The following is a 26,669-nucleotide window of genomic DNA, read 5'->3' as shown; positions in this document are numbered from 1 at the left end:
AAATTATGTATACTCTGTCATTATAATTATCCCAAATTTTCACTACAGAAGCATCCTCAGTTCTCAGAAGAGCATCAAAATTGGTAAATCATTTATTATCCAGGGTTTTAATTAAACACAAGGAAAAATATCATTAATAGTAATCTGTAGAACTATTCCTTCAGTAAACTAATGAAAGCTATTTTGGAAGCCAACATTTCAGGCCTTATAGAGCTGCTGGTAGACTGCTTCTGAGCAAATTTCACATTTAAATTTAAAACTCTGAAAACTGATGACACAGCAGAGGCAGGGAGCAATGTATAAACAATGTCCGTTAGCATATGCGGAGTATCTTGAATCACTCAAGTGTGACTCTTCTCAGGCTAATTATGGTGTTGTTGCTGGACTCTGAAGTGCCTCACCTGCACAGAGCTCTTTCCTACCCTAGTATGATTGCTTCAGAGTGAGCTTCTACCAAGAGACAGTAGGGAAAATAGAAGGACTCATAAGTAAAAAGCGACAAACAGAATATTGAACATGACGACTGTGCTCAAGTAGGATAACAGTAGATAAAGTACAAGGAAGAACCACAGTGAAGGGTTCTTCATCGCCTGTGAAGCATTTATTCTTATACTTTGTTCTCTTTCAACCAGATTCTAGTCCATGACAGAATTTTACCTCTCACTCCAAGACTACTTAGTCTCCTTAACAGGCTCTTGTGATGGATTTATCAAAGACTCCTTAAAATAAATTACAACTATGAGTTCGATATTTTCAACTAATATCCTGGTACTGAAGTAAAACTTGATGGTCTATAATTTATGGGATCATCTTGGCACTTGACAAAACGTAGACTCAACTCTCACTATCCTTCAGTTCTCCATAGTCCAACTTATTTTAATGACCGATTACATAGAATACCTATCATAAAGTTGTGTTCCTTTCTATTAGTATCACTTTCTACTTTTTGAAGGATACTGTTTTAGCTCAACTATATCTTGCCTTTTAACCACACTTTTTTTTCCCCTTGCCTTCTGCCTCCTCTTACATTTAGCAATTTGCATATCTTCTGTAGTTGAAACGGTGAGTGCATTGAAGTCAATTGGAGTTTTGCTATGGCTCTAATGTGTATACTTAAGTAGCTTCTGCACCGACTCCAAGGAATGTCAACTCATCTTCATTGCTAAGAAACAAGAAAATGTATCTACACTGGTGCAGTCCTGGGCCTTGAAACAGGTATTTTTTGTGGAACATAAGATTTTGTATATCAGATGAATACACTGGTCAACTGAGATTGGAATCTGAATCTCGCGGTAGCATCAACTGTAAATGGTATCCCCATTCCCATCGTAATATATATGTAGCTAAATATGCAATTCTGTGCATGAGAGAGAACCCTCCTGATCCCTGCAAGCAATCAATGTACCCTGTGAAACACAAGATTTTATCATCCTTATTTCATTATATTCTTTATTCCATTCCATGTCTACTTTGCCTCTCAGCCACTGATGCTCACCAGCACTTCTGAGCATCAAAATACAGTTGGCTACAGTTTACAAAGCCAGCCAGCCATGTGTGCATGCCAATATGATTCAAACCTGAGTTCTCTTGAAGAACTTGTATAAAAGGAAACTTCAAAACTGCAGAGATGTTCAAAAAAGTGCTTGAAAAGTGTCAAACCTGGTTTTGACTGTTTCAAAATGGGAAAAAGGTCTTCTGCCTAAAGATTAAAGGCATTTCCAAATACCTGATAAACACATTTATTCATGAAAAAGCTAATTGTTGCCTGCTGTGACCCTCCTCCATTCTTTTGGCACTTAATATACAGTAGAAATCAATATTCATACAATGGACCATTTATCATTAGTTATTCTATATTTCTTCAAAGCATATTTTATTGTTTACACATAGATGTTAAAAGGAGTGGGACTATGAGTCTGAGAGCATAATGAAAGAGGATTTAGACAGAGACATCTTCCAATATGGGGGAAGATTTTTTTTCAATATATCTTTTTTCAGAAGGCTGTTAGGAAACTGATTTGAAAACATAAGTTCATGGCCCAGAATTTCCAAGTTAAATGTTTAATGGTTAGTTTATTTTTTCTCTATTGACAAACTGATTTACTCATGTTGTATTAGTATAATAAAATCTAATCATTTTTGTTTAACATTTCCTGAATTTCTTATCTATAAAGGGTTTGGGATTTGACAAGATAGAGAAAGTGAAATAAAGTGATCTGGAAAACATCAAACCAACCAAAACTGTTAAAAGTAAATTCCCCAAATCACTATTACTTCTCTTTTTCTATATGAACTACCTGAGTAAGGGGTTAAAGTTTGAGCTGAGGTTCCATTTGAAAATTCAGTAAATCTATTTAGAAATGTGTTTGGAACTGAGGCAGTCTAATCCAAAGAGTAGCTCTGCATCTGTACACTCAGAGGATCTCAATCAGCTCAAATCAAAGGCTCTTTAAAAATCAAATTTAAATTGTCAGCATCAAGAAGATTTCTGATAGTTACTCTCCTGACATGTCTAGTTTCTATATGGAATCAAACTAAGATAAAGTAGCTGTATTGGTGTAAATCAGCAAAACAGAATGAATCACCGCAAAATTCGAATATAAAAATGAAACACCCTCTTTTACAGGTTAAAATGAAAAAAAAAAAGATAAAATTTGTGCAACCAGGCAGGCACTGGTATTGTCTTCGATCAAGGGACTGGAACTCAAGTTCCTGTATGAGGATGGATTAAGAATTTCAGCCATATAATTAGTAGTGGAGATACTTCAAGGTGATGGGGGGAGGAGGGGCGGTTGTCTTGAGATCAGAACAGCAAAGAACTGCTGAGCAGGTGTACATGTAAATGGATAAATTGAAAAGGCTGACACTTCTACTAGTAAGCTGGGTAGATATTTACATGCTAACAGTGATTTACTCTATCTTGCATTTATGAATTGAAATTATATTTCCTGAATGCTCGCTTTTAAACTCAAGATTCACTAGATTCCTTCCTCTAACTTTCAGGGCTGTACACAACTTAGGCTTCTCTTACCTCTGCCCACATCTCCTTTTATCTTTCACCTTGTCTTTACTCCACCCAAAATGCTAAATTAACTTTACCCCTTAATCTCCTGTCTTTTATCTTGGCCTTCTTCAACACCACCCTCTATGCCTGGAAACCCCTTCCCAGCTGTGCCTTCAAACTTCCATTGCCTCCTCCTTTGAATGTCTCATAAAAATATTTCTTACAAAGGCCTCAGATCCTTATTCCTCCAGTAGTTTTATGCATGCATGCTCATGTGTGCAAGTTTGGGTGCATGAAAGAAGGCAGGAGTTAAATACTGGAGGAGGAAGAAGGAAAGACAATGGTAAACAAAATTATTTTTTCTAGTGAAAATACATAGAGTTGGCAATATTTAGGTTTGATTCGGGTGTAGGGTTTATTATTTAAATAGGTAAGTGGATGTGTTATGCATGCATTACCAATTAGGTTAGCAAGAATGCTTTAATAACCCTCTTTTAATAGGCTACGTTAATCAGTCATGTGACAACCCCATTTATCTGCACATTGTAAAACCTTATAAATTGTAGAAAACAGGAGTAAATGAATGGAAAAGTACAGTATATAAATAGAGCAAGTAATACTATAAAAACATTTCCCCCCCAAAATTCCAGAAATCCCTTTCTAGTGTACTGTGACTGCAGGAGCCACAGGCATATCTGTTTTAAGCCACTGGGTTAAGAAGATACAAAACAGCAGTTTAGCAAAGAAGGCAGAGGATGCACTGAAACTAGACAGCCTTTCCGTCCATTTTTTCCAAATGTCTACCAGGCTATCTTTGGGACCAATGACAAAAATGTGCTGTAGCACTTCAACAAATAAAACTTTACTCTTCCCTAGTTTCTGATAGATCAGTGAGAAGAATCTTATCATGTATTCGTCCATTTCCAGTTACACTCCCTTGTATCCAGTTGTTAATGTACCTCTATTCAATTTCTCCATTAAAGCACAAAGCAGATATATGCAGGGTTTTCAGTGCTTTTGTTACATAAGCTTTTTCTAAGACACCCACTGAATAGACAATATCTGCTTCTACTACTGACTACTTCCAAATTTGCCAGAGTACTTAATTTATCAACAGAAGTCATTCTTCTTTGATATTCTGCACTGTAAGAAACAAAATGTTTGTTTGGTAATTGGTTTCAAGGTCAACACAGGATCAGGATCATAATGTCTGTAGAACACTCTTTAAGAAACATGTTACTGATTATCTGTCACATTAGTGATTATTACTTTGTAGCATTCTACAAATCAAGCTCAGACCTCCCAGTATTATGCTTTGACATACCTTGCAGTTTTTGCTCCTTCTGCTTAGCTTGGGACTGAAAATCCTGGCCTTCTGCTCCGGCAACTGAGGGAATGAGCTCTTTATGAAGATGTAATGACCAGATGGCCCTTGCAAGGTATGATCAGCAGCTGGTCCAGGGCCAGATTTCAGGATGCTGCCAGTTCTTAGATTCCAATCAAAGTCATCATTCTGATCCTGCTCCCAGGCACAAAGATCAAATTCAAAATCACAGTGCCCCATGGATGTACCTGAGAAAAATAAAATATACTGTGTAAAAATATGGGTAGATCCAAAGAACCAGCTTATAACCAAATAGACAAACAAGTGATTTATCTACATCCTCACAAAGACAAAAACATGGACTTGTTTTATTAATGAGTCTTTTTAATAGACAAGTGGTTGGTATACTATCATAAAAAGACAGCTGATAATTAGATAATTTTAAAAGGATTTCTGATTACCAAACAGCCTCTGTCCTTTAATTCTAGCTTATTTTCTCTAACCATTTGCTCTCAGTAAGAATTAACACACACATTTTAATGGGCAATATGCAAATCGAGATGCTTATAACTGAACATTATTTTATGTCTATACATAAAGCTGTCAAAGTCTGATTATATGTATATGTATAAAATGCATGTTTGATACTTCCTGTACAGTTGTTTCACAAGTTTCAAATACTTAGATTTTTGTAAAGTGCTAAATTGATCAACATTTTAAGTCAGATATTCTTATAAATTTATGTTGACAGAATTACAATATTCTAAGAGTTTTAGCTAGATTTTCTTATAATTTGCTGATAATTACAAACCTGAACCAAAGCTCACTAAAGTTAATGGTCATTTTTGTATTTACTTCAGTAGGGTTTGGATTAAACCACAAATAATTCCTCTTGTTGTTGCTGGAAAGAACATATTTTGAAGCTAAATTCTTAAATCAGGATGGCTCATTTGGTTTGACAAAAGAAGAACTCCCAAAGGCCTTCTCTTAAAGTACAAACAGAACCTGAGCCTTTTCAGAGGTCTGATAAAGTTCAACATCTAAAAGGTAGCTGTATTTAAGTGCCATCTGTTTAGAAGTCTCAGGAGAGAGGCCAACAATTCTTCAAGCCCTAGAGACGGGCTTGCCCCAAAACAACATGGCCAAACACTCCCAAAATTTCTCTACTGGAAATGTAACTGTCTGTGAAAAAGAAGCAAGGAAAACTCAAAAATTATCAATGAAAATTCAAGCAAAATGTGTTTATTTTCCTGACAATTTTTGTTTGTGAATATAGTGTAGACTAATAATAATAACTAAAAAGTCTATGTTGTGCTAAAAGGATTAGCACATAGTCATTCAAAACATAATAATAACTTTGAGTTATGAGTAACTGGCCAACAAAATTCATAAGGCTACTGCAGCCACTATGTCTGTCCCTGTTCATTTCATTGAGTTTTAAGACTCCCACACTTGCTAAATCCATCTCTCTTTAGTAAAGCACTTATGTACATGCTCAAGCTTCTTTCATATAGAAGCATGTTTTTCTGAATCAGCACCTGAAACTATACTGATATTTAATATACCAACTAATGCTGCACATATTGTATGTAAAATCCCCTTTAGCAAGTACCTCTATGTTGAACTGTGAACCAAGAGATATAAAGACATAGCCAACCTGTTGCTTCTGGAGTAACGGAACAGGGCTAGCGAATTAGCTAGTTAATCAGTTTGACAACAGTTGAATAATTAGGAAATAAACTATTTTATATTAGGAATGTTATGTATGTGATCAAAATTATATTGGCCCCACATGACCTACATGAAACATCTGTATCAAAAGAGGTAATTAAATAGAGCAAAAGCTAACCTATTTCTAAGCTAATGTCCCTTTCTAGTCTGAGAATTTCTGAAAAATTACAATTTCAATCTTACAACTGGGGAAATGAAAACTTAATTCTGAAGTATATTGTTAGCTGGCAAAAGTAACGAGCAAGATGCTTTGGAGAAGCTCTATGATGATTGTTTTGCCAGCATTTCAATGTAAATTAAAGCTTCGGGGCCTTTATTATATATATATATATATATAGGTATTATATATATAATAAAGGCCCCGAAGCATATATATATATATATAATGAAGCAATTTGAAATAGGTCATTCTTCTAGTAAAAATGGAGTAGAAAACTAAAAACTCAGATTACAGTTGAACTGCTTAGTGATACTGCCATATTCCTTTTCACAAAACTACTTTACTTATGAGCAACAAGGTCTCTCTTTATCAGACAAGGTGTGCAGATCTTCTCTTCCCAAAACTGCACCCTTACCCAGGAAACTTACAGCCAAGGTTCCACCTACTTCCTGGGCCTCTCCACCCACATGTTTCATGTTGGGAGGGTGGTACCAGGTTCTAAGCCCTGCTCTCCTCCCCAGCCTCTGAACTAAGATGTGGGGACACTTCACAGGGGTGGGGGTTTTATTTCCCTCCTGGACAAAGAGCCAGGTGCAATCTGGGCCCTAACAATTCATTTACTAAATTGACAGAAGTATTGTTTTCTTAGGGTGAAATTCATTCCTACAAACACAGTGGGACACCAAGTTACCAGGATTTGGTAGGGAATTCACTGTGGGAGAGAATAGAAATGGAAGTCATTTCACCCAACTCCAAAGGCAGGTCAGAGGGTGGCTGTGCAGCCCCTCCAGTGGCACTTGTCCAGCCTCTGGGCTCAGAAAAACACTGCTGCCCTTCTGAGTCTCTTTCAGAAGGATATGCATACAGTAAACATGTATCCTGCTTTTAGCCTACTTCCTGTAGGCACTTCCACATCAGCTTATTCAGAGCTGGTTCAGAGATCCCCTCTGGTGCACAGTAAGCCTCAGTGTACAATAAAGATGCCTGCAGTTTCCTAACACTGTTGTAATAATGCTGCAATATATTCTGCTGTGATGACATCATTCTGTGGTTATTATACTCCTGTGTAATTACACTAACAAAGCAGTACTAATGATACACTCCAACATATTACAATATTTGAAGAACAATAGCTGTGACAAATTTAATCAGCTATAGAATGACCAGTGCTTAACATATTAGATGCCTGATAAAAGCTGTGCCCTGATCATTCTTTCAGCAGCAATCTGCAGGGATAATTCCCAGATATTTGAAAGAGCTGACTGTCCTCAGAGTAGCCTTAGTCTGCCCGGTAACACTTGTAGTACCTGATCTGCTTTCCAGCACAAATATCCAAAGTTAAAAAATCCATCCTCTGTAAAGTGTTGTAAACAAAAACTCCCTTTGTGACAAGACACACCTCTGTACAAAAGTAAATCCTTTATCCACAAGACGGATTCACATACTGAACAACATACTAGCAATAGTGTCTCAGAAGCATCATCTTTTAGAGCACTGTTACATTAACTGTCTTTGTGGGTATTGCCTTGCAATATTGCTCTGTTAATGTTTTGGGTCATCATGGATTTTGCAGAGATTATGGGCCAGATTCCCCCAGTCTGGAGCAGAAAGGTGTAAAATCACAAATTTCTGAAGCAGTCTGGCTCTCTGCATTCAGGGGAGGCAGTGGTATCTAGAGTTATAGCCAGGGATCCATAAAAGCCCATTACTGAAAGCTACTAAACAGATGTGCTGAATCAGCATACCCTTCAGGCTTCCTGCCCCCACTCCCATCCTTGGTGAGCACTACCAATTTCTGGTTTTCTACACTTGAACCCTGCTGACTTTCCTCCTCTAAGGGCTCCACAGAAGCCAGCACAGACCTAAGACTTCTGGGGCAGTCTTTTTCAAACAGTCATTTGCAGCTTAGCATTTGGTAAAGGGATCCTTCTCTGGTGGCTCCACAGAATGAACAATTGTGACAAACAGTCATGGGTGGGAGCGGGAGGGCGGTATCCTTTAATGGCTCTCTGTTATGAGGCAGACTACAGAATGAAAAAAAATGGAAACAGTACTTTTCTGGGCTAAATTAGGATAGACTTTACCATTACATAAAACTAGAAAAAAGCTCACAGTTGAAGAAAGATCATCCTTAGGTCAAGCCTGGATTATGACATGAAAAGAAAACCCTTGTTATTGTCCATGAGAAGGTTTGAATAGGATATACATACCATAAAACTAAGTATTGTAATGGTAATGGGCACCAACATCTTTTGTAACCATAAATATTTACAGAAAAAGTAACATCAAAGTCAAATATCTGGATTGCTTTTCTTTTTACTTAAGTTTATGTTTCATATTTATGAGAATTTTCTTCTGCCAAGCCACATCAACAGCCAATCCAAAACCATCAGTCCCAAGTATTACTGACAGAATGACCACCTAAATCCGGTTTACACAGAACAAGAGTTTCACCATGAACTGAGAGATGCGAAATCTTGAGGATAAATTGCAGAATGCATAAGCATGTACTAATCTGATACTTCTGGTGATCTGAAAGAATGAGTCAAAATGAGTTTTGTGATCTCAGCATATAGCCTCGTGGATACTTTTCTTCAGCACAAAACCACTAATCTACCATGCTTGGCAGTCTCCATTGTGAGTCGAAACTGGGATTGCACAGGAAATCATGTTAACATTCACAGAGACAAGTTTGTGGGGAAGACTGTATAGCATCTGCCTACCTTATATCCCTTATGTGTAGGCTCAAACCCAAGCTATAAAGGCCCCACTTTCACTGCTATCAAATTCACTGCCAATTTTTTCCCCCATACAAAAACCTATTAGACTGTAAATTTGAGCAGTCAGCAATATTAGGGTTTGATTTATATTTCTGTCTCTAGAATGGAAATGGAGTCAACCAAATGCATAACTTATTTTGTACCGTTTAAATGAGTACACAGAATTAGAAATATAGGTACATCTTTTCTGTTCTTTTCTTTTGGGAAATTTGCCTTGAAAAAACAGACTAATCTTTATTTGTTATCATCATCCAAGGTAAGATAAAGACTCAGGACACAAGCCACAACTTTTATATGCCATTTCAACTGACTTTTCACCGTATTCACAAAGGTGAATGCTTTCTTCAATAAATGTTTTTAGACATTGTCTCATCCTGTTTGTGCAGTACTGATTAACCTGTAGTTGGTAAGCTTATGTCTTTGATCTGGTAACCAAATTTTAAAATATAAGAAGGGACTATTAAAAGTTATGGAGTCACAGAAATTTATTGAGAGCAGAAGTGAGCTGATCAACAATTTATTGCACACTGAAGATTAGATTTGACTACTTGGTCCTTCAGTTAGTTCAAAGGAAAATTAAACTATGAAGCACACATCTGCTGTTCACTTTAGTGATCAAGATTTTAACGAGTGAGGTGGCTGCAGTTTATGTATTTTTAAAAGCATTTTTTTAAAGATGATTTCATGAAAAACAACTGAAGTCTCCAGATTCTAGCTCCAGTCTCTAAGAATTTCATCTGTTAACATTCAGTGCTGTGAAGAGAAGAGGATGTGAAAAGGAGGCTTGGAGCCACTGTTACCAGAGCAAGTCACATTAGAATATGTCACAGAAATAATGTCCTCAGGGGACAGGGGAACACACAGGAGACATTTCTGTCCATTGTTCTCTTGTTGGCAAATTATAGCTAGCTGTTCTCTAATTTTTTCATTGAAAAAGTATCAGAAAATGGAAGGAAACACTAGTACGCTCTAGCACCTATTAAATTCAAGAAAAAAACCACTTAGAAAAAACAAAACACCACATACATTGTTCAGGCAACATATATGTTGCAAAGTACAATGACAAGAAATTGTAAAGCTAAGTTAAGTTGACCATTTTGCCAAGTCTGTGTTTTATGGTGATACTATGGGTCAGACTCTGAGACCCTTATTGAATGTCTCTTTGAATAAGGTGTTACTAAACCAATGGAAAGGGATCATAAGCTTGTTCTACATATTTAACAGTTGCATGGAATTGGGCCATATGTCTAATGAACACTGCTATAGAAACTTTAGGGCTGATTCTGGCCCTGCTCTTTCAATTTGGGCCATTCCAGTGTTTACATCCAGTGACTTTATTGGAATTCCTTCTTTTTAGAGTAAATTAGGAATGTTCCATCCAAGTGTCTCGGATCTGTTTGTTTTGATAGACAATGTGATTTCCACAAAAGAAATATTCTGCGGGAATATTTCAATTTTGCCAAAATGTTTCAACTTTTCTGTCAGGAAAATCAAAACAAAATACTTAGTTTCAGGTTGGGCCAACCAAAATCTAACCATTTAACTTTTTCAAACTGAATTGAAGTGTTTGGTTTTGAATCAGTTCAGCATTAACCTGGGTCTGCCTGCGGTGCCTTGGTGCCTCATGGGAGTTGTAGCTTAGGTGCCTCATGTCCCCACTCTCCTCTATGGAATGGGCTCCCCAGCTGGATCACTTTTCCCATGATGAACCACTGTTTCCCATCTGGCTGAACTATCATAATGCATCATGGGAAATGCAGTCTCACAGGGGAGCCTGACCCACACAAAGAATGAGGACATGAGGCACTGAACTATAACCACCAGGAGGCACTGCAGCAGTGCAATGATATTTAAGCTGTAACAAAATGCTTTGATTTGGTTCAACAAATTAAACAAAACATTTCAATTTGGGAATGTTGAAAATACTGAAATTAAGTGACATTTGCAAACCAAAATATTGTTTGTTCTGAAACAAATATTTTAGAACTTTCCGTTCTACAAAAAATATTGATATTTTGACTTATCTGAATTCAGAATGAAAACAAATGTGGAACTTAGAATTTTCCACGAGATTGAAAATTTTAATTTCTATCTACTCTACTCCTGGTTTACAGCTGTGTGAAATCAGAATCAGTCCCAGTATGTCTACACTGATATCACCATTCATGAAAACCAAAGAAAATGTTTGTCAGTGCAGAAACCAGAAACAGTGGGTCAAATCCTCAGCTGATATAAATCTGCACAGCTCAAATTATTTTAAACGGCATTACACTGATTTCCTCTAACTGAGAAACTGACCTGATGTTTACTGAATGATCCCTTCTTTGTCATAATCTAATTTTTGATGAGCTGTGTTCATAACATTTACAGAAACAACTGGTTGTAGTGTACCAAACAATACAGATTTGCCTGAATTTACCAAGATTTTATTGACAAAAGAGGCTGCCAGCAATACTGATATAGAGTATAGTGTGATCCAATCCTCTAGAGAAGTACACTTTTGATATGAAGTGCTGTTTTTGAATTTTAGACTGAAGATACTGTTTGTTGATTTCTGCTGAAAACTAAAGTTGTCTGGTATTCATGAAAGAGCTAAGAGACTTGGCAATTCCTGAAACATCAAAGTAAGCAAGGTTCCTAAGATCCCAGATGTATTTTGCTTGACATGTTTTTTGTTTTTATTTTTTCATGTGGAAATCAATGATTTGGTTCTGTTTATTTTAAAAGGCAGAGTGGTTCTCTCAATTAATTTAAGTTGGGAAAAATTCGTGAGCAGCAAATTTTATTTTGCAAGACATGCTTTCAAATTAAACAGAGAAAAAACCCACCGATCCAAGGAATATACTTACATTATTAACCTCAATTAGTTGATGAACTGCCAATAGCGTTGCTGCATTGACAATTCACAGCAGGCACAGTTACTTCTGATAATTAGAGTAAGGAACTACCAGACTTACTGCAAATGTTAGGGTTCTCATCTGAGTTATCAGCGCAGTCATTCACAAAATCACACAGATTATCCTTTGGGATGCAATACTTATTGGCACATGTGAATTCTTCAGAAGTGCAGGGTCTGTCTGGGATCAGCAAAGGGGAACAACCTTCAAAGGAAATATCATCCACTGCCACATCTCCCACATAACTGACACCACGTTTTGCCCTGAAAATAATCTAACAAAGAGAAATTTCAGTGAAATATTGAGGGGAAAGTATAAAAGCTTGAAACATGCCATGTGTGGTACACAAAACATGATGTATCTATGCTTCCTGCAAGTTGCCCAAGTCTTCTAAATGTTTAGTTCTAGATATTGCTCTCAGTTCTTACTGATGTAAATATAAGCTGCATAAACATGAATCAGTGCTGGTTTATGCCTCAAAGGTTGATGTTGTAGATATTGGAGGAGCCACAATCCTACAATAACAAAGGGCAAAAAAGAAAAATACATTAAGTGTACAGTTAGAAAGCAAGGGGCTGATCCTGTTCCCCTTGAAATCAGTTGCAAACTTCTCAGTGACTTCAATTGTGTTGAAGGTTTTTTATGTTTGTATTCTGAAGAGTGTAAAATCAGATGTTTTAGACAGATCTTTAAATAAACATATGAATAAGAATCAGTCACAACCCAAATGCATGAATGCTTAGGTTTACTATTTATATGGTATGGTGCTATATCTGCAAAAGTGCTGCACAGATATTAATTAACATCACTTGGGACAAAATCCTTCCATGAGTACAGAAGACCCTTCTGGAGTGGAATCAGCACAGTTTTGCTACACAAGGGAAAGACAGGGATAGGACTGGGTAGAATGATCCTCTTCCCCTTCCTTTTTTCCCACCCTTTCGCTCTCCCCACTATTCTGCACAAACCTGATTGGCTGAGGAGTGCAACTCCAAAACGAGGTCATAGGATAAAGTATGGACCACCAGGGAGAGTTTGAGCTAATGACCAGATGGGGGATAAACCCAGGAAGATTTGGAGAGACAACAAAGGAAGAGCAGTGCTTGCAGTGGCAGAAGCACTGAGCGGAGGCAGAGACACCAGAGTGCACGGGTGCGGAGTCTGAACTCGGAGGTGCTTGGAGGAAAGCCTGCTGCTGCTGCTGCTCCTGCTGCACTGATGCTTGCAAAAAGGGGAATCTTATAGACCACAGCCTGGAGCGGACAGGACAGCTGAGACCACAAAGCAAGACCTGTCTGTTTGAGCTCACAGCGCACACCAGCATCAGAGTACTCAGATAGGTTGGACGGACCCAACGGGCTGTGGCGGGGCAGAGGGTTGCACTGACATGGAGCAAAGAGTCTGTGTGTGCCTAGCCAGGTGTAGGAGGGTTTATGTACTGTGTATTAATATGCAGCAGGATTAAAACAAAAGGAAGTATTTCTTCACACAATACACAGTCAACCTGTGGAACTCTTTGCCAGAGGATGTTGTAAAGTCCAGGGTTCAAAAAAAAGAACTAGATAAATTCATGGAGGATAGGTCCATCAATGGCTATTAGCCAGGATGGGCAGGGATGGTGTCCCTAGCCTCTGTTGTCAGAAGCTGGGAATGGAGAACATGGGATGGATCACATGATGATTACCTGTTCTGTTCATTACCCCTGAAGCATCTGGCATTGGCCACTGTTGGAAGACAGGATATGGGGCTGGATGGACAATTGCTCTCACCCAGTATGGCTGTTCTTATGCTTTTATTCTGTATCAAGAGCAAGGGAGTCTGTAAACCCCTGCTAGAATTCCGACCCAAGTCTACTCCTGGCTTTACCTTGGTTAGATAAAACTGTAGTTCTCTTGTTAAGCATGGTGCTTGTTCCAGGGGTTAATACTGACCCTCAAGAAGAGAGTGTTGGTGTTTGTGCAGAGGTGTGTGGCTGGGAGCGGTGACCCCTTACCTAACCCTGATAACTCCCACCTGACAAATGGGCCCAGACCCTTCTGTCCATGTACCTCCCAAACCCTTCTGCCTGTCCCATCTCTTCCCACCTCACAGCTCCTCATCCTACTCTCCACCCCTCTGAGCTCCACATCTAAATCCAACCTTTCCAACCCTGCCCTTCCTTTCTCCCCTCCCTACTGCTCTGTGAAAACCTGATTGGCTGGTGGGGAGGTGCCACTCCACAACAAGGACACCCTGGGAGGGTTTGAGCCAATGAACAGATGGGGGTATGGGACAAGCCCAGGAAGGTTTGGACAGAGAACAAAGAAAGAGCTAAAGAGCAGCAGTGCTGAGCTGGGGAAGAGAGACAGATGCATAGACTGGAGCTAAAAAGGCACCTGAGACCACACAGCAGAACCCACCAGCTTGAGCTCACAACCCAGGCCAGTATCAGAACGCATGAATATGTTGAACTGACCCAAGGGGGATGGGCGTTGCTGTGGGGCACAAGGGTCGGTGGGTGTAGCACTAGGAGTTGGGGGTGGGAATGTGTTGTATGCTGTATTAGGGCAAGGGAGTCTGTATAACACCTGCCAGAGATCCTATGATGAGTCTACTTCTGGCTTTGTCTGGTTTAGCTAAAATTGTTGTTCAATTGTTAAGTGTGGTGCTTGACACTGACCCCTAGGAGGGAGGGTGTGTGTGTGTTTGTGTGGAGACACAGGGGTGGGACCTAGGACCCTATCCCCAGCCCTGGCAGTGCCCCATCTGACAAAGAATTTGGGGAAGCTGTCACACAAGTGAGGTTCAGGCTAGGAGAAGTTCTGCAGCTACATGGATCCTTCCACCTAAGAAAAGGTATGCAGGGCCTCCACTCAGTAGGCGGGAGTAGCAGCGATGGAGATGTTCCAGGGGCTAGGTTACCTCTCTTCCCTCCCTCATAGATTTCACTAGTGTCCTGCTGAGATACTTGGTCTGGGGACCTGGGAGAGGATTTTGTTCTTAATATTCAGAAGACCAACGTGAACTGAAGAGCTACAAAGTGTGTAGGGTGAAATTGGGAATGATTAAGCTAAAATCAAATCTAGAATTGACTTAATGGGGGACATATGAAATAGAAGCACAAACCTGAAAATCAGAGCGAATTCCTAAGAACACTTCTGCTCTGTTCCACTGAGCACCTTGGTAGCCACTTTGAACCCAAAGGACAGACGTTACATCACCAATTTTACTGAGTACCTGGAAGAGAAATTGTGAATTCCAGGTCACATGAAATCTTTCTCAACTCATTAATATAAATATAGTCATTTCAGTCAGATTTTGCCCTTAAATTAACCCCATCCCACACTTTAAAACAATCAGTGGAAAATAATCATGATTGTGACCTACTAGTATGTAAGCCTGATGCTACAGGTTCTGAGCAGGTCCTGTGTGCATGCTGAGTTCAGTGCTTTTTGTTGCCATTGACTTGAATAGGAGTGGAGAGCACTCAGCCCCAAACAAGAGATGCTCAGCAGCCAATAAGTTCAGGACCCATGAATGCAATAAAGAAAATAATCTTAATGGCAAGAATAATAAAAGGTCTAAGAGTTCATAGGGGAGGACAAGTTTATTTATGGATAAATGGGATGTTTCCTGTGTAGTTGGGACACCAAAACACTCCTAGAACTACAATGGAATAATCTAATAGACGTATTTCAGAGTGGTAGCCATGTTAGTCTGTATCAGCAAAAATAATGAGGAGTCCTTGTGGCACCTTAGAGACTAACAAATTCAGTGGCTTGGCTTATGCCCAAATAAATTAGCTAGTCTCTAAGGTGCCACAAGGACTCCTCGTTATTTTTGCTGATACAGACTAACACGGCTACCACTCTGAAATACGTCTATTAGATTATTCCATTGTAGTTCTAGGAGTGTTTTGGTGTCCCAACTACACAGGGAACATCCCATTTATCCATAAATAAACTTGTCCTCTCAATCCAAAGAACTTGATCTGTTTGGACAATGGCAGGTGCACAAAATATCCTCCTAATGTCTTGCCTCAGTGAATAGTCACTGAATTGGGGAGACACTTCTCCACATGAGCCAGCATTCCTAAATGTGCTTCTCTCTGACTTCTTGAGCATCTGAATTGAACTAAGCTGATAATATCAGGTAGATGGAGCGTGTCAAGCTGTCTCTCCAGTCAGTACTGACAAAACTACATCACATCCCCTGTTTCCAGAACTGCCTCTCCTCTCAAGGATTTATCATCTTCCCCTCACAGTATAATCCTATTTTTGAGATCTAGGATGACCTAGATGTTTTTCACTTTAATGAAAAACTGGCATTTTTGAAAATTTATGTAGTCCCAGAAGTGTATGTGATGCTGTACAACAGGTAAGCTGTGCCAAATGAATAACAGGGTCCTCGCCCTGAAGAACTTTCAGTCTAGAGACACAAGAGGGAAGAGTGCAATACATTAAAACACAAGACAGACACAGTGGTGCATGGTGAGATGCTTCACAGAACATATGGGGTTTCAGAAGTTTGGGTTTTTTTTAAACAGAGGATGGGGATATTATTTTCCAAGCATAAGGGGTGACAAGAAAGGAAAGCGTCTACAAATATCCTCCATCAATAATGGCTTTCAGATATAGGAAAAAATAATGGAGAAAACAGAAATGTACATTATAATACATCTACATGTTTTCATTGTTATCTAATGTGAGAATAACTATGATCTTCTCAAAAAGCACAATTTGACTTGGATGTTTCTTATTTTTTTCTTACATTTGCATATTTTATGACTGATTAAAATCCAAGCATATCTATTTTATTTTTTTAAAATGTGAGAAATTTCTAATCTTTGAAAAGACTCAATCTTAAGAGATATAGACAGCCCTGGGAAGGAATAGTATGACAGAAGTACTTAATAAATATATACTCAGGTTATACTAGCTCAGAGAGGATGATAGAGCAACAAATTAATATCACAACACCTCAGTGTCAGTTGTTATTATTCTGTGGTTTTATTTGCCTGAATTTTGACAGTGGTTTTAGTGGCATGGTTTAAAATTCACACAACATAACCCATTCATGACTTTTCTCTTTTTCTAACCTTTCCACAAAAGAAAAATATCTCAGTTACAGGTAGAAAAGGCTTAGAAGCCCCATGATTTCCCTTATAATGGCTGAGGACTACAGAACAGAAGACACGAGGCCCACCTCCTTGACAGAGGATTGGGTGGCAGCCCAAGAACGATGGATGGGGAGTTCAAGGAGAAGAAAACTGAGTTTGTTCTTACAGAGTTTCCTTCACATAGTAACACTGTGTGTGTGGAGCGGGGGGAGAGAGGGAGTGCGCATTGGGAAGAAACAGGATTTTCCCCCACCACCAGCAAAAACGTCTGTGGACCTGCCTTGAAACTCTGTTGATCCCCTGAGATCCGTGTGGTTCTTGGGGGATAACTAAGAAGCCAGGGCCAAGGGTCTTATCCTGCACCCACTGATGTCAACTGGAGCGTTGCCAAGGACTTCAATTGGCTTTGGATCAGATTTAATCTTCACAGTGGCCCTGTGCTTCCACAGCTGCAATGCTGCCCACCCCTCTGCATCCTGGCATTCATTCATTGCATAGATGGGAATTCCCCTGCGAAGCGGGTCATACAGAAAAAATAATTCTGCTTCAGGCTGAATTTCCTTTTCTATGGGATCAGTAGAGACTGGCTTATGTTCTCTATGGCATTCCCCGCCCCTCCCTCTCCCCACCCAACACACACACCCACTCACTTTCCCTAGTGCATCCAGCTCTCTCCTCTCTCCGTGCTATGTAGATCGCTGGATGAATGGTGAGGCCTCAGCAGGGTGTGAGGCAAAGCAGGGTGGTGTTGGGAACACTGGGGCATGGCCACTAGGTAACTCGAGGGGATGGAAGACCACGAGTGTCGATGAAGCCCCCTCGCACTAGGCCCCGGTGTCCTTGCCCCCCCCTCCTGCCTGGAGGCACTCGCAGCAGCTCTGCGTGCTAGGCCCAAGTGTCCTTGCCCCCCCCCGCCTGAAGGCACACACAGCAGTTATGCTGAGAATCTGCAACAGTATGTTGCAGAGTCAGACTGCCTGAAACTAAGCAAGGCCAAACAGGGGAGATATGGAAGAACAATGCTGAATAAAGCAGCTTTATGTATAGTTTAACAAATGATACAGAGAATCAGGGAACTAGCTGGGAACTGGATTGGCTGGCTATATGGATACTTGGAGCAGCTTGCTATTGGATAAGTATGCTGGGAAAAAGGATGTATAAAAGCCTGTGTAACTTCCTGCTCTGTTGTACAGGATTTGAGATTCAAATCTCCCTGTACCTTTTTGAAGCTTCAAATAAACTTTTCTGCTTCTCCACCCCGTTGTGATTATTGGGTGCAGCACACCGGGTAACGAACCAACTCAAGCTGTTGTTCAGCCTCTCGGCACTGGGTGCTGGCAACAGTGGTACCACGAGCATGTCTGAGCCCCCCTTTTGTGCAGGAGGTGAGAATCCATGCACTGAGGTTCCCCTCCACATGCAATTCTGGGGGATACAGTCTCCCCAAACCCTGTCCTACAAGAAGGGCCTGAGATGCCAAGACTGGATCCAAATATGAATGTCCCCAAAATTTGAGAGGGGTTTGGATCTTTGATTTGAGAGGACTTTGGTTCTGGCTCATCTCAGCTCCACTAACTTAAGGGATCAGGAATGTTAATGCTTCTACTGCTCCCCGTGTGTTCTTCCCTCTGTCTAGGAGAAAAGCAAGATGGAGGATTAGGTAACACAGAATTATGTATATGTGGGTTTGTGTGAATGTTGGATCCTAAACTACATATAGGAAAGTGACAAGGAGAACAAAAAGTGAGGCAGTGGAAAGAGAGGTCATAAGGAAAAGGTAGGCTCCGGGCCTCATTGATTCAGATGTACCTCAGAAATCAAAACAAAACTCGCTAGCATGCATTAATAGTGGCTGTGGGCATAATCCTGCCATATGTTGAAAACTCCTGCCCCATCTAACAAAGTATTTAAATACATACATAACATTAAGAATGTGAATACTACTACTGAGATCAATGTGCCTATTCATATGCTTAAAGTTACACGCTTAAATGATTTGCTAGATCAGGCCTGGAATATTCAGTACTTTGCAGGATGAAGGCCTATTAGGGGGATATATGACCAGTTCTGAATCCTCATTACACTGAGAATGCCTGATTTAAGCTTCCAGCTTGTCTCTCTTATCTGTTTCTTTGTCCTAGTAAGTTACACCTACATCCAGCAGCTAATAACAATAAAGTAGAAAGCTGAGAAAGTTCGGCCATCTTGCTTTGCAGATACAAAATGCAGTTTTTTGGCAATTAAATTATGCAACTGTTTTTATTGTTTCTACTGGATAGATGTGCATATTGTAAGCGGGAGAGTACTTAATTCAGACTTTGACCACAATTTTTTATCTGATACCAGACCTTGGAATACTAGTGAGGAAAGCTTTTCCAATTTATTCCCAAACAAGGCACCGGAAAAGAGCTTTTGATTGGTACCAAAACAGTTAAATGAAAGCTCCAGGATTAGTTAGTTCCAATATTTTTGAATCACAGACAGATGCATAATATATTTTTAAGGCTAGAAGGGACCAATATGAGTCTGACCTTCTACTTAACCCAGACCTTGGAATTTTACCTGGTGATTCCTGTATCCATCCCAATAGTTTGTGGCTGAACTAAAGCAAACCTTTTAGAAAGAGAGCCACTTTTGGTTTAAAGACTGTGGGTGATGGAGAATTTACCACATCCCTTGTTTTTAGTGGTGAGTTATCTTCGCTATTAAAAAAGTCTTATTTTAAGTTTGAACATAGCTGATGTCAACTTTCAGCCATCAAATCTTGTAATACCTTTATTTGCTAGAATAATGAGCCCTCTAGTATCAGGTATATTCTCCCTCTGTAGGTAATTATAGATCATCATCAACTCCCCTTTTAACCTTTCTTTTGAAAAGCTAAATAGGGTGATACATCTCTTACAGTTCCTTACATCTCTCAGAGGCAGGACTGTTTCCAGACCATGAATCATTCAATCTTCTCTTAACTCTGTCCAGTTTTTCAGCATCCTTTTTAAAGTACTTATAGTGTTTGAGTAGTCAGTGGAGTTTTGCCAGTTTACACCAGCTGAGATCTGGCCTTTGTGTATTTTATCCGAAATATTTTTACTATGGATTTTTGAAATGCGGCTGTTGTTCTATTTATAACACCATAAAAATAATTTATACTTGCTGCAATAAAACCTGTCTAGAATTGTTTCCCTGTTTTATTCTCTTAGTTCAGGTGAGTGGGGCCAATGTGCTGTTAAATGAGTTAGGTATTTGTGTAAACTAAACGTAAGTGTTTTCCTTTTTACAGTGGAGTGCAGAATGGGGTACGGGTAAACATTTTTTTTATAGTTAACTGCTAGTAAAATCTCAGTTCGGCTTGTTTCAATCAAATTAAGCAACAATACGAATGAAACCTCCAGGGGAAATCATACCGATGAGACAATTAAAAAAAAAACCAATAAAAGATAGTTTCATATTGTAACCCTTTGGTCACATCCACAGATCTCTGATGTTCAGATATCTACTCAATGTATCTTAGTCGCAAAAGAGATTATGCTGTACAAAGCTTTACTTGTACAGAAGCTGCATCTATGTTGTAAAAAGTTACCATTTCAGGAGCTTACTCCAGCTAACACTTCCCTCAGTCACACCATATTGTGGGGAGTGAAGTGTGGATAATTGTTCATTATCATTTATCAGCAGTCTACACTCGATGAAACTAAATGATAGGGCATGACTTTCATACAGTAATTTCAGAAAACTCTAATGTCGTTTCCATACCTGCAGAGAACCCACTGTTGCACCATTCATATGGTTCCAAAATACCAGTTTGCATTTGGGTCCAGTGATCGAAATGACTGGAGTGACAATTTCAGCAGTATGACCAAATTTTCCATTTGAACTGTCTGCATACAGATACCAGCCTTCTTTAGTCACCCTGTTCAGAGAAGCAGAGTTTATTAAAACAATACATCTATTCATAGTAAAATTCTAGATTTGCAAATGGTAATACTGTTTTGCAATCATCTGAGGATCCACAAGCTCTTTAATTTATTAATATATCAGTAAATCTTACAAAACCCCTGGGAAGACAGGTGTTATTCCCATTTCACAATGAAGTTGAAGCTGAGATTTGGTTACTAAAGTTAGGATCCTAAACAACCTGATTTTCATGATTGATATACGTGACTGAGCCATGAGCACCCAGAAGCTTCCATTGACTTCAGTGGAGGCTGCTGAGTGCTCAGCAATTTTGAGCAATTTTGCATCACTTATTTAGGAGACTAAAGAAGGGTTTAGGATCCAACTTTAGGATCCATTTTTTAAAATCTTGCACAAGGTCCTATAGGTCTTAACTGTGCCTGGCCGGCAATAGATTATCAGTTGACAAAAGCAAATGGGACAAAAGCCCAGTTTTGCCAAAAAAGTGGGGCACAGCCCCCTAGGGGCTCATGGAGGAATGTTCGGCAGGGGGAAGAGGGGGATGGTGTACAGGAACGCCGGGCACCCAGCCTCAGACTGTCAGCCCCAGCACTGGGCAGTGGGGCTCAGGTGAGAGGCTACACCAGGCGGCTCAGACGAGCGCTGCACGGTGTCCCATTTTCACTTTGGGAAATATGGTCATCCTAGAAATAAGGGAGTGGGTTGGGAGGTTGGTTTCTTGCAGAGATGCTTCTGTAAAATAGCTGAGCCAGAAATAGAAGCCTAACATTCAGGCTCTCAGCTCTAACCATTAGATACCAGTTCCTAAAGGATCTTGTCACTTGCAGTCAGAATTTGGTGCATTGTTTTGTTGATGAGTTCCAGCAGCTCAAGGGGAATGAATAGATATTACAAATTCTGCACATTTTTCAATAATCCAGTTGAGATTCCTTGAAGCCTTGGACTTGAAACTGCTTCTTTAAAGAACATTTTAAAATAATTAATACAAATCTGTTCATTAGTGCTTTAGCCATAGACTTCCTCTCTCTTGTTCTGAAGGGGGAAAATGATAGTTATGCAATTGGAGTCACTTTGAGAGAAGGTATGCAAGTTTATCACTAGAAAACTGTAATAATACTTTATACAGCACCTTTCATTAGATAATATTAAAGTGTTATAACAAATATTAATTAAGCCCCAGAATGCCTCTAAGGTAGATGAGGGATATACATATGATTGCATATCATTGGCAGGTAAAATGATCCATCTCTGGGGTAGAACATCTGGGGTTGCTGAATAGTGCATGCTATAAGAAGTTAGAAACATAGAAATTATCTTATTAGATCACACCAATGATCACTATAGCCAGTATCTTGCCTCCATTCGTAGATTTTAAGGCGAGGTCCATTATGAGAATCTGGTCTGACCTCTTGCAATAGCACATGCCATAGAACTCACCCAGTAATTCCTCCAACAGGCCTATATCTTGTGCTTGAGTAGAGCATATGTTTTAGAAACTCATCCAAATCCCAATTTTAGAAACTTCAAGTGATAGAAAATCCACCACATCCCACATGCTGTTCTAATGGCTCATTTTCTTTACTGTTAAAAGTTTTGCTGAACAGGAAGGTTTAAAGTCCCAGTAATGAAAAATGATGTAATGAATTGCCCAGAACTTAAGTTTTTCCTAACCCCTGCAATCAATGCCTAACTTATGACTTTAGACATAGAGTTTCCACCCCTCCTACAGTTTCAGCCTATTTATTTTAAGTGCAGAAGAGGAAGTGAAGGCAAATACCGTATCACTGTGAAGCTGTGGAGAACATTTTGGTAGGAAGACACCACCTTCAGTAGCACAATACCCTTACATGCCAACCATAACAGTTCCATGGTTCAGAACTGATAGGGGGAAAAAAGATTACTACCCAGCTATCAGCAGCAATACTTTTCTAAAGTCACTAGGTGTTCCTTGGAGGTTTCCCATACAAGCTCTGGTCTGGCCCTACCTTGTTTAGCTGGTGAAGTTGCTATGATTACTGTATGAGATGGTATTGCTACAACACCATGTATAAAAACCTCTGTAAATAAAGAGGCAAATAATTCCCATTATGTCTTTTTGAGTTAGGGGTAAAACATGAAGTAGTTACAGGTCTCATAAAATGAAGGGTTTATCTGGGCAGTGGTATGTCATTTTGCAGATAATCTCTTATGTTAATTGGGGTAAATGAAATATGTATGATTCATAAGGGAAAAATGAAGAACAAAACAAAAACACAGCAGCATGTTGGCTGGGTCTATCCAGGCACATAGGCACAGGTGAAATCAAATACTTGCATGAGAGAAGCAGTAATGATCTGAGCTAACATGTCCACCATCACACATAAAACATTGCTAACCAGTCCCCAGTCTTTAAATATTCCTGTCTTATAACAGAAGGAAAGTGCATGGAAGTTTATAGGTAGACTGTGATGAAGCAGCACAGCAGAGGTTAAAGAGAGCCTTCAGGCTCAGCAAGCCTTGCCCCGTTATACCTGCAGCCAAACTGGGAGTAAGCACCAGCCAAGGAGTCTCCAGCACCTAAGGTAACTGAGTGAGCGAACCCCAGAGACATTGTGGGGCTCACCGTCACCAACTGATGGCTGCTCCACATGAAGAAGCCTGGGACTGCAGCAAGATGCTGCCCAAAACCCAAGAGGGAACCCTATGGGAAGCAGGCTTCCCAGGAAACTGGACTCGAGGGGCAATGCCCCAAACTGAACAGACTGGTAGGAAGTAGCCCAGGGCAGCAGATTCTGACTCCCTGCTGGGAGGGGCACTTTCCCTCTCCCCCCCCCCCCGCCTTTCTGCCCCATTCAGGGGTTGATGTACACAGGGCCCTGGGCTGGGACCTGGTGGAGAGGGAGGAGCTGGGTCCCCTTATTCCTTTTTTAACAGGTGGCTTCGAGGCTAGGCAGCCTAGTGGTTAGAGTTGCTGGCTCTCAGCCCCCTGCTTGGTTGAGGCAAGCAGGGGGCTGGAAGCCAGCAGCTCTAACCACTAGGCTGCCTGGCCCTCCAAGACACCCGTTAAAATGCCTTCTCAAATAAAACTTTGTATAAGCCACCTATCAGTGAAGCTTTTCATGAAACAAAAGCAGAACACACGATTTTAAAAAGTAGGGGCTGGTGTAAATCACATTGCTCCATTGACTTCAAGGAGCTTGAAATCAATGGAGATTTACACTGGCTGATGATCTCACTCCAGTAATTGCAAAGCTATTGTTCCACGATGATGATGTAGATGTTTGCAGGGCAGCTATTTCAGCCATAAGAAATCAGACCAAAGTTTACCCAAGTTTTATCTGAATTAAGGTAAACCAGATGAAAAAGTTAAGAGCAGACCTGGCATTTTTAACAGTTTTCCCCAATAAAGCTGCACACAGGGGAAATGGTAATGTTCTGGAACCTGCATAGTTGCAGATAGCCTCCTGGTTCAAGTGAGTCTAATTGCTGTTCCCATGGCTAGCCTTATTGTGCAAGGCCATTACCTCAGTGACATTCAATCATTCTGAGGTAATTTGGAATTCCTGGTTTTGCTTTGGGTTTCTCCATCAAAATCTTTCCTGGAGAGTCATAAAAGATGTATGAATAAGTTTAAATACCCTTCTTCATAACAGGAATACCCTCGTCTCAACCATACCTCAAAAACTTTTGAGAAGTAGAAATTTGGCTGCTTATTGGAATGCGCTGCTTCCATAGCCCAGAACTAGCGCAGGTGTGTCTAAAATCACCTCCGGTGGTTTGAACCACACCTAAAAGACGGGAATTCATTGGTGCAGCTCTTGCAAAGTTGGGCTTTCACCAGAAATGCTTTTCTATTACCTGCGGGTAATAACATAGAATGAAGCAGCAACTTTCCTCACAAAACTGAGAAGCTAGCGGTGGATACTGTGCTCCCCTTGAAGTTTTTTTTACACTGGTTGCTGTTGCAACTTGCATAAAGCTTGTAGGAGCACATGTTGCAGGACAGAAGAATTTGGAAGAGGCACCAGGAAATCAGTCTTTGGGCCCATGGCTTGAATGCTAGCTGCATTTGCTGCACCTTTATAAAAAGTTCTCTCGATCAAGAGCCAGTTTAGTTTTAGAAACATCGCATACTTTCATGTTATTACCGAGCACACGGTGCATGAAGCAGCTGCCTTTACAGTGAAAGATTTAAAGCTACATAAGACAAAGCCCCGAATATTGGGATACTCCCTATAAAATGGGACATCTGGTCACCCTACTCCTCGAGCCTCATCCTCTTCGGCTTTTTCACTCAGATATTACCAACTCACTGTCTAGGAGATCTGCTATTGCACCTTTGGTCAGCTGTCAATCTTACTTTTGGTGTGTCAGCTTCTCAGTCATGCAATTTACTGACATCTCCCTTAACTCATCCCTTTTCTTTTCTAAAACACATCTGAAAATGTTTTTGGTTTTAGTCTCTGCATAGCACCACTCTCAAATACACACTTGTTAATGACACCTCAGTGAGGCCAATCATGCAGCAGAGCACTGTTTGACATTAATAAAGGTGGCAGAATTGGGTGTTCAATATAGTGCTACACGAGTGCTAAAATTCACTACAATGCACACAGACTCCTTCAGTGGTTGGGGGCCTAGTGGCCACTAGATCCCTGGCTCATCTGGAAAATTATCCATTGGAAAGCTTGTCTCAACATTGGCAGCTACAGCAGGCATCATTATATTGTGGACATTTACTCTTTGAAAGCAATTAATTTTACTGTGCTAGTCTAAGAGTTCCCTAGACACAGGAATTCCTGTAACACTTCAGTAACACTAATTAATTTCAAACGACAAAATTGCCAACATTTTAATGGAGTTCACTGGATGCACAGACCTCAGCATGAGCAGCTGGACTCCACTTCTGAAGTATGAGTTTGTTGCAAACACTGGCTTCCCAACACCCTTTTATATACAGGAGGTCAGCTAAATACGGGAATGCCTAAAAAAACTCTGGTAGGCATCCTCCTCAAAACCCTCAGGTTAGCCCCAAGCACCTTGATGTGATCATGGATGAGCAGGATTCTGGCATGTTTTGAGGGCTGGAGAGGGAGAGGGAGATGGAGGGACAGAGCGAGAGACAGTGTGTAAGGCAGAGAGGGAGTGTTTAAATTGTTTTGCAGGCCCTCCCAAAATCCCTAACCCAGTGTTGCCAATTCAGGTTGTAAAACTTTAATCCTTTGCTTCATAATAGAAATTGTCTTGAGCTGCAGAGTTTGGAAGTGGCTGCAAAAAAGAAAAAACCTACCCAACTCCTGAGGGATATTTGGAATCAAGTTTTGGCTCAGTATAGTGATAGTGTCTAGGCTCAAAATTGAAATCAAAATCTGACCTCTACCAGCCATTGGAAATGTTCACAGATGGAGTTTTTAGTTCAGGCTTATCTCTACTTTGCAACTACCACAAATTCACAGAGAATCTCTAAAATAGATTGGTGCTCAGATGCATCAGTGGTTTACAAACATACGCATTAATACTTCACCTTTTGTGGTCTCAGTAAGTAGGAACCCTCACTTTGCAAGCTCATTGACCAAATGGCTAAGAGGGAGCTAAGCCCCTCCTCTTTCTTCTCATTACAGTGATGCTTATAAGAGAGGATTCATGTTATGTCATTTCTTTCATGTACTTTGTCACCAGAGTACAGTATCAGTATTTTAATGCCTCATATATTCCATGAAAGATGGTTGTAAACTGTGCTACATTGACCTTTCCATCATTCTACATTTTGATTCTCCATTGAGC

At 40.1% G+C, this 26,669-nt stretch overlaps 1 protein-coding gene across 1 annotated transcript in view; it reads right to left on the bottom strand.

Moving 5' to 3' along the window:
* Positions 1–26,669, bottom strand: part of MALRD1 (MAM and LDL receptor class A domain containing 1) — a 469,130-nt gene that overhangs the window by 239,801 nt on the left and 202,660 nt on the right. The window contains exons 22-25 of the mRNA XM_073334183.1: positions 20,745–20,901; positions 15,002–15,112; positions 11,957–12,170; positions 4,329–4,576 (exon numbers count right to left, since the gene is read on the bottom strand). Of these exons, the coding sequence (XP_073190284.1) occupies positions 4,329–4,576; positions 11,957–12,170; positions 15,002–15,112; positions 20,745–20,901 (730 nt within the window). The remainder of the gene's footprint in view (positions 1–4,328; positions 4,577–11,956; positions 12,171–15,001; positions 15,113–20,744; positions 20,902–26,669) is intronic.

The sequence above is a fragment of the Lepidochelys kempii genome, chromosome 2, assembly GCF_965140265.1.
Source record: "Lepidochelys kempii isolate rLepKem1 chromosome 2, rLepKem1.hap2, whole genome shotgun sequence".
Taxonomy (NCBI): domain Eukaryota; kingdom Metazoa; phylum Chordata; order Testudines; family Cheloniidae; genus Lepidochelys; species Lepidochelys kempii.
The sequence above is the reverse complement of the archived record's forward strand: the minus strand, read 5'-3'. Positions and strand labels throughout refer to the sequence as shown.